This window comes from Drosophila hydei, unplaced genomic scaffold (genome assembly GCF_003285905.1).
Source record: "Drosophila hydei strain 15085-1641.00,03,60 unplaced genomic scaffold, DhydRS2 tig00008119-arrow-pilon, whole genome shotgun sequence".
NCBI lineage: Eukaryota > Metazoa > Arthropoda > Insecta > Diptera > Drosophilidae > Drosophila > Drosophila hydei.
Window position 1 is genome coordinate 2,680,291 of NW_022045830.1, and position 11,432 is coordinate 2,691,722.

An 11,432-nucleotide genomic window follows, 5' to 3' on the forward strand; every position below is an offset into this window, starting at 1 on the left:
ATATTGATAATCTGTACACTGAAAAGGAGGAAATTAAGGGAATGAAAGGATAAATAATTAACCCAAAAATATTGTCGCTAAATGACTTACATGCAGTTCAAAGAATACACAGAGTGAGATAAATAGTTGACAAAATAGAGGGCAGAAAATAAGGCCGCATAAATAAAGGCATATGTAGGAGAATACACAGCAATAAGAACTGAACTACATCAAGTCAACTTTATTTATGAGCTGCCTTTCGCCAATGGCCCATACGCAAAACTTGCTTAACTTTTATTATCCACTTGCAGCTAGTACAGGGTATATCAGAGTGTAAAGATGCTATAAATTTCCATATGCTCGTGTGGCTATGCAATCTCCTGCTGAATGCCAAATTGTTATGAAAGCAACGCAACGAAGTGCGAAGCCAACTGTCCCGCAACTTCAGCTTTCCCCTGCCTTCACTCCGCCACGCCCCTCGCACGCACGCACTTCAAATTGTCAACTGAATTTTTAAAGTTTTTCCACTTGGCTAGCATGGCCTAGCTGTTCAACAATTTATTCGCTTTATTGGCCATAAGAATGCGCCTGGACCAGCTGCTCGTATACTCTTTGTCCTTTATTGCTGTAAATGAAATTCAAATGTGTGGAAGTGCGCTGAAGCCTAAGAATTTTAGGTTGACTTTTGTCATGGGGCGCTGCACTTAGGCTGCGGTCCATTCTGCTTCAGCAGCTGCCTATCGATTAGAATATGGAAAGACTTTCACTTTCGGCCGCAACTTTCATCGGGCCAGTGAAAAGAAGTCACTTAAAAATTAAAATTAAAGACAAGTTCGTCGAATTAATCGAGCCAAGTGCAGACTGGAATATTTAATTAGACGCGTTGCGCCAAAGAATTTGAGCCACTTAAGTTAGGCTAATTAGGACGTCGCCAACTGTGTCTTGGCCCCATGCATAATTGAGGCGCAGTGAAACTTTGGACTCGGCCAGTTAGTTGAAGGCAGCCGTAAGTAGGCTACACTAAATTAATATAATTTACTTAAATTTGTAGGCATTTATTTGTGTTCTTTTGGTATTTGTGTTTTGATTTGTCTTTATCTTTTGTTTTGTTTTTTTTTTTTTTTCAATAAATAAATAAATAGGTTTTACATATATAGGGTCTAAAGAATGCGCCCAAATCAAGTCACAAGAAAAACAAAAACAATTTTTCTTTTTAACAATTAACAACATTTTTGTGGCCTGCTCTTGTGGCTTCAGATTTGGGATTAGACATGGGCCTGGTAGGCCAGCTCCTGGGCCAGCTGCTGGGGCTGCTCCACAACGGAGGCGGGCAGCGCGGCGCCAAAGCTGCGACCGTCCCACGGTCCGTGGGCGGTGATGTGGGCGGTATGATGATGATCATGCGCAATCTGTGGGGGACAGAACAGAGCAGAGCAGAGATTCGGGTTTAGAATATGAGCAGTTGTCCGAGTTGATGGCACATTTTTGGGTTTGCTTTTTCTTGATTTTAGTGGGTGCTTTTAAGGAGGGTGTTGAGGAGGAGGGTTTTGGACTCGGGTTGCTTTTTTCTTGGTAGAACTTACCCAGCGCACGCGCCACTTTTCTTGTGTAACTATACATACGTGCTAATATTTAAGTAATTGTAATTTGAATATAACCCGTCGCCCTCTCCTCTCCTCTCTCTCACAACTCACTCATTCGCACTCACTAATTACCGCAGCCCGCGAATGCCTAAAAGATAATAGAAATGGCGTTTTTAATAGCTGAACGGTCTTACCTTTTTGCACAATTGGAAAATGGCCAAACCAACCGAGACAATGAAGGAGAAGAAGCCGAGGGCGAGCGCATTGAATGCCTTGATCTTCAGTATGCCAATTGCCATGGGTATCACGGTGATGGCCTTCAGCAGAATGAGCACCAGAATGGGCATGGCCAGCTTGCGTAGACGATGTTTCTTGCCTAAACATAGAAGGTGTGTGCGTGTGCAGGTGTTTGTTTTTTTTCAGTTTAGCTGTTTATGGCCTTGGCTTGAGGTAACCCACCCTTCTTGAAGATGTTGCCCTTCTTACCCCTGGCTTCGATATCGGTAGCATCGTCATTATTCAGCTGCAGATTCAAGCTCAGCTCGTCGTTGGCCAGATTGCGTGCCGAGACGGTGATCTTGGCATCGGCCAAGGGCAGATTAAGGCTGACATCATGGCCGCTCATATAGTTCTCAATGGCATCCAGGAAGCCGTCGCTAGTGCTGGCGCGTGCCTCGCTGATCGGAGCCACCTTCTGGCCATTTGTGCGCACCTCCAAATTGGACAGCTGTAAGTGATGAGCGACTTATGAAGAGAGAAAGAGAGAGAGAGAAAGAGAGAGGTGTTTGCTTACCTTGAAGCTGTCTTGGCTCAACACATTGTCCACGAAGCGCATGGCGCGCTCTTTAATGCACGCCATGGAGTCTTGGCCGCTGGCGCATTTGCTCTGCTCCTCGGCTATCAGGCGCTGCATTTGAGGCGCTGTGGCGCCCTGTGCGGCTGCTGCCAGGGCTGTAATGCCCACAACCAGAAGGAGCAATTTGGCCATTTTGTTTGGCTTGCGTATATTTTTCGTATTTGTACTTGACGCTGGGCACCACACACAACTCGCCTCAATGCTGGCACAATTGAGTTTAATAATCGTTTTTCTATTGTTCACGATTTTTATACTTGGCCAATGTTTCTTTGCGAGACTCGGTCGGGCCCCCGCTCGGCTGCCTGGTCGTACGCAAAGCAAAAGAAACATGGCGGAAGAAGACATAAATGAAGCAGACAACGAAAGAGGCAGAGCAGCATTGCATTGTTGTTGTTGCTGCTGCTGTTGCTGTTGCTGTTGACGGCTTTGCGGGCAGCGCGTGTGCGTGCCTGAACACCACGTGTCGTATACTTAATACGGTTTTATTTCAAACGCGTGCCGCTCTCTGCCTATCTGCTTGAGCGTTGCGTTTCATTTGGTTAACTTTACTTTGATACTAAATGCATTTTCCTGCTGGATTTGGAAAAAGGTCTGAGGCGCCAAATTGCTTCCAAACATAGCCCAAGGAAATTGAAGAAAACTCTAAGCGAGCAGCAAATGCTATTAGGGCACCATTTACGTATGCTTTTGAATAGTTAACCAAGTTTATGAATTGCACGTTTTTTGCGCTTTAAAAGGCAATGTGAGCGAGAGGATTAGAGAAACAGACTCTGCACACAAATGCATTTTCAGCTGGCTAACGAAGTTTAATGTTTGGTTTCACTTCATTATAATGATTAATGGAAATAAGTTGCAGCGGCTACAAAGCTTAAGGATGATTAACTATTGGTATGTGATGGCTAAGAACTAATAGAGTATTGCAAATAAAAAGCAACTGCTTAGAGTACAATAAGTCCTATATGCTGGCTAGCAATGTAAAGGGGAAGTATTTAGTGTGGATATGGAAATTGATATATTAGAACGCTATCTGCTAGCTCTATAACTGTATTATATCTTTGAGCTGAGATGCATTTAAATTTGGTAAAGTGATATCAAATATGATAAGCTATACCTCAACAATAAATATTTGACTATAGTCAAATTGCAGTACTGAAAAACTTGTGTCATAGATTTACTAAAGAAGTCTCCGTTCTGGATCTTTAATACAGAATTAAAATAATAAGAAATACCTACTACAGTAGACCTTTCAAAGCCCATTACTGTATGTTCAATGTATAAATTATATGAATTAAATATAGCACATAAAAAAACAAATTTTTATATAAAAAATAATAAATTGTATGTTAATTAACATAGGTTAATTTCTGAATAGCTATATGGAACATCAAACATAATTAAGTTCTATAAAAAAGCCATTAAACAGAATTGTAAATGAACAAAAATGTCGGGCATAAAATTGTGCATGCCACATTGTGTGGCTAGCAGAAAGATATGCAACACTTATTTGTGGTAAGCAGCACGCAGATCGCATAGGCGCATAGGCCGTTCGCTGGTTGCTAAATAACTAGTCATAAAGTAAATGCAACGCATATTTTATACAGTAAATTGTGTAATTAATAAAGAAATAAATAATAATTAATAATTAAGCGCTGAAGTTGGGTTCGACGCTGAGCCAGAGTTGAGCAACAGCTCGGCGACACTGAGCCCATGTCAATGATGTAGAAAGTGATTTTCCTTAACGAAAGCGAAAGTGACAGCAGATACGCCGTAGATACGACTCGCCAACAGCACCACCCAACCACCCAGCCACACAATCAGACAACCACTCAGCTACACACGCCGACGACACGAGCTGCATATCGAAATATTCGTGTTGCAACATGTAAATTATGAATCTCGTATATTGATTACGCTTTTAGCCTGCCACGAAAATGGAATTGATATCAGTTTAATTCAGCGCATATATGTTTTTATTTTTTGTTTATTTTTTAGTTTGTAAATTGTTAACTCTTTCGGTGAAGCCAAAGTTTCACCACGCGTTGGCGCTTGATTTGCAATTCCGAGCGCATTTTGGCAGCCGCCGAATCCCCAACATTTGCCAATGAAATTGGAAAAGTTGATTTTTTCCCCTTTTCGCATATCAAATTGTTGCGTAGAAACGGCCAAGCGATAGCAGTCAAGTTAAATATCAATGAAGTATTGGCCAGCCCACGAAGCCATACACACTATGGCTGATGTTTTTGCCCTGGCTGATATCGAAAAGGGGTAACAAGCTTCTGTGCACACGTATGCAACTGGAAGGAGAAGCAGGCATCAAAACACACTACCAAGAGTTCTTGGCCTTTGATGAAATATCTAGATATGACAATGCCTGTCTATACATATGTAAAACACGTCTGTGCTTATCTTTTCTAGTCTGTCTTTCAGTCTGTCTAACTGCCTGTCGCGTCTACTCTGTGTGTGTTAAAAAAGCTAGACACTCTAAATTTGATATTCACATTTGCTTAGAGTACAAAAAGTGATGGCTTTTCGGCATTAGCATAAAATCGATATATATATAATATATACTTTGAATTTGTTTTCTTTTAGCATAACTCAAAGACTTTAAGAGCTTAAGTCCTTAAATTTCAAGTAACTTGAAAACACATTTTATATAAATAAATTCCTTATCGACATCATTTTCGCTTAAGATTTATAGCTGCAGAAATATATGTGAAGTAGGCAATTAGAAATTTAGTAACAGCAACTTCAGGGTATCTTCAGGTCGAGCATAGCCAATCAGAGCACTCTGAACGGTTGTTGCTGTCAGTGCTTGCTGTCACTGCTGCCGTTGTCACTGCCGTGCTGTTGTGGTTGCTGTGGCGTCGGTTGTTGGCGCTGGCGCCATTTTGCATAGTTGCACGCAGCTTTTGTCGCTGCTGTCGCTGTTGGGAGCGCTGCAACTTTCTCGATGGCCACGTGTGAGTGCTTAAATGTTCCACTGGCAGCTATTGATATTGAAAAATAAACGAGGCGAAAAGTACAAATAAAATACGAAAAATATCCATTTTCATTTGTTTTACGAATGTGCCAAAAAAAATAAAAGAAGTAGAAAAACAAATTGAAAACTGCAAGGGCTGCAAGGATGTGGCGCTTGTCAAGCTGAGTGTGTGGCACGTTGCGCTTAAGGGCTGTGTTGCAAATACTTTAATGCCACAGTCGTTGCCTCAATCTGGCCTAGCTGGAGTTGGCTTCATTTGTTGCCTTGTAGTTGGCCAGTTCTTGGTGCTTTTTTGTTTGTTTGCTTTTTGGCCATCAAAGGTTAAGTGCGTTTGGGGCCCGGCTAGTTAAGGCATTAGGCATTAGCAAGTAACTGCGAGTGCCCTAATTAAGCGCCTGTTACATTTGCTAATTACAGTTCACGTTGGCTCAACAAACTTTTGCGTCCAATACCTTCAATTAGCCAAATGACTTTTAGCTTAGTTTTTATTGCACATATTTATGCTCGCCCACTTTCAACTGTCAAAACATATTCAGGATTTTCCTTTTTCCTTTTATGGATTTTATCTTACTTTCAGTTTTGTTTTTCTTTTTGTTTTGTACATTTCATAAATAATAAATAAATAAATAAATAAAAACAATACGTTGCACTACTTAAAATAGAGCCAATTGTAGAAGTCCTCTCATCATGTTGCCTTTCGATTTCAACGTCTTTTCTGTGCCGCATAGGCCATGTCCTGTGCGTCTTGCGGCTCTTGGGAGGAGCGTGCCCAGGCATGGGGGTCCCAGGCGGGCGAGGGATGCTCCAAGTGCTCAATGTGCTCCACGGGCAGATCCACATGGTGATCCAAATGATGATCCAGATGATGATCAATGTGATGGGGCACAATGTGCTCGATGTGATGTGGCACAATGTGCTCGATGTGATGCGGCACCACATGTTCAACTTGATGGGGATAGTGCACCACTTCATAGTTAACAATCTTGGGCTTGGCTATCTTGAAGATGACCAGAGCACCGGACAGCACCAGCGAGAGCAGACCCAGCGTCATGGCCTTCCAGGTCTTCAGCGCGATCAGACCAAGAACCAGCGGCATCAGCACTGTGGTCTTCAGTTTGAGACCCAGCAAGAAGGGCAGCACAGCCTTGCGGATCATGCCACGTCCTGTGGAAGAAGTCGTGTGAGTACCCACATTAAAGCTGGCTGGGATCAGACTTACCCTCATTGGCAGCGCCGAGTGGTATCAGACCGCCTTGGGTCAGGGGATTCTGCAGCAGATATTCGGGCACGATAGAGCGTGCCTCGGAGCTGCGGAAATATTCGGGCGCCTGAATTTTTAGTGCATGGCTGGCCAAGTAGTTGTCGATGTTGTCGAACAGCTGCTGCTGCTGCTGCTCGGCGCCCTGCGCACGACCGGTAGTGGTGCTGGCCTCCGGCTGCTGTGTGGTGCGCACCACCGATAGACGCTCAGTTAACCTCACCTCGTTCTGTTGCAGCGCTGCGTTGAACCACTGCAGCGCCTTGGGACGCACACACGAGATGCTCAGATCCTTGAGGCAGCCATGGTACATGTCCAAGGCCAACTGCGTGGCCGATGGCGTTGTGGGTTGCGTTTGGGTGGTCGCGCTCTGGGCGGTGGCGGCCAGCGCGGTCAAGGCGCCAATTAGCCAGACGTAGCTCTGCATCCTGTCAGTGTGCGGTATATCGATCCAAGCTGCTGCTAGCTGCGCACGCGTTGGCGACTCAATGGGTTATGCAAATGTGGCCCGGACAGCGCTTGGTTTTTATACGTCGGTACTTTGTTAATTGAATTGCGTATGCGACATACGCGTCGCTCTTTGCGGGCTCCGCTTCGGCGTTCAGCTTTATTGGCCATTGCGTTTTGTTGTCAAAGTCATGGAAAGCGCAAGTTGTAGCAAGTTTCACCTGTGGCTAGCCAGAGGTCTGGCTGCGGCACATACCAGCTGCTCTCTGATTCTATAGGCTACGGTTGCTTCTATTGGGTCAGCGGCTCGACACTTTATGGTCATGCCCCTGCTAACTGTTTGACTGTCTGACCGTCTGGCTGTCCATTTGCCCCTGGTTTAATCAGGCATAATACTCACCATATCATTCCGCACATAATTGAAAGTTATTTTATGGCTTCAGCGCTTCGGCTTTGTCGTAAACTCAACTTCCCCAATCCAAGGTGCGTGCCTGGCAACTCAATTAGAATGCGATACGATATACGAAGCGGCTGTATCTGCATTAGCTAAAGGCCACCTGTAAAGCCCACCAAATGCACTTGAAGGCGCGGCTATTGGAAAACAAATTTATTTTTTCGAATAGCCAACACAAAAAGGGAGGGCATATATGATTCTAAAGAGACTTGGGCAGTTATATGGAAAATAAATCTATTATATAAGTATTGCATTTATAAAATGTAAACCTTTTCAGATTTGTTTATTTGGTGAGGCAAGAATTTGATTGCTTTAAATGTTATGATTGATAATGTTTCTTTTCTATTCGAATTATGCTTATGAGTAGTTTTACATAAATGTTTATAATAGGGAAGTGCTCCTATGCTCTAACACTCACACTTCAAAACAGTCTTTACCTTATAACTACTCGCCCACAACTCACACCTCATCGAACACCACATAATTATATAAATAATTCAATTTATCAATAACAATTTACATAGATGAAATCTCAACTGTCAGATCTATTCATCTGGAAAAACACAATCATAGCAGTCTGCAGAAATTTACATAATATTTACTGCACCATGTATCACATTAATTTTAATTTATTATATTTTTAGTCCTATCAGAACTAATTTTAATTTGGTAACATCAAAAAAACCTTGGTCAGCTAGCAACCAGAAATGAAAACTTTTTGTGTAAATATAAATTTTGGCTTGAAAAATAAAACTTCCTAAAGCAAGAACTTGAACCGTAGCCGAAACCATAGGCAATTTTTGTAGGCTTCAACTTTTGATTAATGACTACAGTATTTAATACAAATCAAACTTTAAGCAGCAGCCAACGAAGCTTGTCGCATTTATTAAAGCTTATGCTAAGGTGCATCATTTCCTTAAAATTTGCTTTACGACTGGGCAGGCATCTAATATTTATAGTTTGCTCTGGCTCAGCTCGTCAGCGAGAACGGAAAACAGCTGTACTTAAAATTTCCCCAGGCTGCTAAATATACTTGAGTATGTACAAGTAAAAACAATCAACCTCAAATGCAAATTTAATTCAATTCATTTCCTCCTATTGCCCAAAGTGTGTTTTGTTTAAATTTTAGGCTAAGCGCGAGCTAGACATTCAAATTTGCTTGTTATAAATAGATTGAATAAGAGTGGAAGTTGAATGTGTTTTCCAGAAACAGCCACACAAAGACATTTTAAGCGTTGAGCTGTAAAATGTTGTTGCCAACACTTCATATTAAATTGTCTCTTAATACTCGAGGGAAGCACTCACATCTCTTGATTAAATACTATTTATATGTCAAATAGTTCCACACATTGTCTGCCTTGCTTGTAAGGGTATGTGCTGCGCCGATGCTACCCCATTCTTAAGCTGCTGTCTGTTAACGATTTCTTTTGTTTCTTTGATTTGTCTATGAGTTTGTTATGGGTTGCGTATAACGGAAATATAATCGTAGCGGCCAAAATTAAGCCAAGCCTATGTTGGGCTGGGGCTAATGAGGGAGCTGGGCGGCTTGATATCATTTGGAATGTGTTCAAATACTTTTACTGCTGTGGCATTTAATAAGCCATCTGCTTGGCAATTGGTGTTTTGATGTCAATGCAGTCAAATAAAAATATTTTCTTGTGCCTTTGCTTCCGCTTTAAGTTTCCTTTTCTGCTCAAGAATTCTCTTGCGAAAGTAAAAGCATTGACATTTGCGTGTTAATTGCGGACAGAAGTGCATATATATATATATGTGTATGATTATATATTCAGAGCTTTTCACTTGACTTGTTTTTAGAGATCAAAGCCAAACTCAGAAATTTCAATAGCTTGCCTAATAAATATATTTATGTTAATGAATTCCTCTTAATTTCGAATGTTGCAACAATTGGCAGCACGCTGCTCTTGACTGTCCTTGACGCACTGATTTATGCAAACGGAATTATTTTTTATTGCGTATACGCAATGCCGACGCTGCGTATGAGTGATTTCACAGCATGACTAATTCTAGGGAACCAGATACGCCAGAAAAACAGCACCAACACATTAGCTAAACTCAACTCATATGTGAAAGAACACTACAGAGTGTTGTAGAGGGAGTAACCGACGTAGAAATACCCTGTAATACAGCTGAGAGATGTGATGTGATGTGAGCCAAACCTATGTATCTATGCAGCAAGAGAGTAAAGTAAATACTAAGGAATGCAGAATAATAGGCATGCCTTTGCCAGACAGGTTTTAGGCATCTCATGGAGTTCGAATGGCATCATCTTAGCGTAGAAAAGGTAGTCCGGACTACAAACGCTGGCGTCGGCTATTCAGGAATTTAATTTGCCACGGTCCAGGCTGAGCCGAAGCTCTTCTTGGAATTTGCCTCGAGTAGAATAAACTAAGAAATCAAGTTAGCCACACCAGAGACTGTTTTTTGCTGTACTCCTGAGCAGCTAATCTTAGGCAAAATGCTAGTAGAAAAAAATAATCTACAATCTGAGAAGAAAATGGATAATGTATTTTGAGCTACAAATTTGATTAGTATTCAGCCGTCTGGCCTAAGCTAAATACTGTTAAGTTTTGTTTCTATACATAGAATGACCCACAGCAAGGAAGGCACACAGTAGGCGCTTAACTTACTTAATTGGTGCGTGGGCGTCAACTTAGCCAGAACTCAAACGTTTTGTGGAGGTAATACAGATTAACCTTTACCCTCCAATTGTTATAAGTACTTACCTGAGATAAGTATTGTAGTGTGTGAAACAATGTCAAAGGACGAACAATTTATGAGACATTTATGCCTTGATGTAGTATATTTAGATCAGCATAAGTGTCCGGTTTAGCGTTAATCTGAGTGGCTTAGACAATGCTCGAACAAAATATGTAAGAGCTAAATGAAGCACCCAATTAAATAGTTGGCTAATACTGCGAACACTGAAATGTGCCTGAATAGTTATTTCTTAGAATATTAGGAAAGTATAGAAAGATTTGTCTACTCTTTAAGGCATTCAGTCAAATGTCCGAGGCTGCGATTGGCTCTTGACATTGTGACTCTTTAAGCTTAGTCTGGTTACAGTCAATCGAATAAGTAGTCAAGAAACTCATAAGAGCTATGAGTTATTAAGGATATTACATAATGAAGAAGAAGTCTGCAGTAGTCGCTAAGGAGGAACAAGAACAATACTAGGGAAAGCCATCAGAAATTGACCTTTACATTCCTCTGTAACTTCTTTTATTATTTAAGTCAATTCAGCCATAGACTTAATTTTTTGTAATTCCAATGAAAATGAAACTTTAATGGTTTCTTTAAAATTCAAGTTAATATTCTAATAAATTGTGTTATCACTTACCTAGCTACATCACAGACTCATATCTTTATATACTTTTTTTTTTGTTTTCAGAGGGCGTTCAGCTTAGATGATATTTGTGAAGTAATTGAATTTTTAAATTGCTACAAATTATACGTAGCACCAAATTAAACGTATGCCAAAAATAAACTAATTCCAGTATTTAGTTGCACCAAAATAATATTTAAATAATTTTCTTTCACTTCTAGCTAAATGAATCAGCATCAAATTTAATTAAAGATAAACTCTGGTATTTCAAAAAGCAAATAAACTTTCTTAAAGCCTCAACATGTTAAGATTTATTAGCCAGCTGAAATCACACACTCAGTGCCATCCAAAACGGATTTAATTCAAAAGTATGTGACATGAACGAATCCATTATCCAAATGGGCATGCGAATGTTTGTTTGTTTGTTTGCCCCATTCCTTCAATAGACAGCATGGAAAAACAATATACGTAATCATTGCCCTGTTTGTTTTTATTGAAACAACACAGCATAACAATTAAAATGCAGCCTATC

At 41.0% G+C, this 11,432-nt stretch overlaps 2 protein-coding genes across 2 annotated transcripts; both read right to left on the reverse strand.

Moving 5' to 3' along the window:
• Positions 1 to 1,244: 1,244 nt before the first annotated feature.
• Positions 1,245 to 2,550, reverse strand: LOC111594600. Its single transcript, XM_023307964.2, has 4 exons — positions 2,356 to 2,550; positions 2,022 to 2,289; positions 1,757 to 1,938; positions 1,245 to 1,388 (listed from the first exon to the last, which is right to left on the reverse strand). The coding sequence occupies exons 1-4, from the start codon at positions 2,548 to 2,550 to the stop codon at positions 1,245 to 1,247; spliced, it is 789 nt and encodes a 262-aa protein (XP_023163732.1).
• Positions 2,551 to 6,101: 3,551 nt separating this feature from the next.
• Positions 6,102 to 7,083, reverse strand: LOC111594435. Its single transcript, XM_023307723.2, has 2 exons — positions 6,618 to 7,083; positions 6,102 to 6,562 (listed from the first exon to the last, which is right to left on the reverse strand). The coding sequence occupies exons 1-2, from the start codon at positions 7,081 to 7,083 to the stop codon at positions 6,102 to 6,104; spliced, it is 927 nt and encodes a 308-aa protein (XP_023163491.1).
• Positions 7,084 to 11,432: the final 4,349 nt, after the last annotated feature.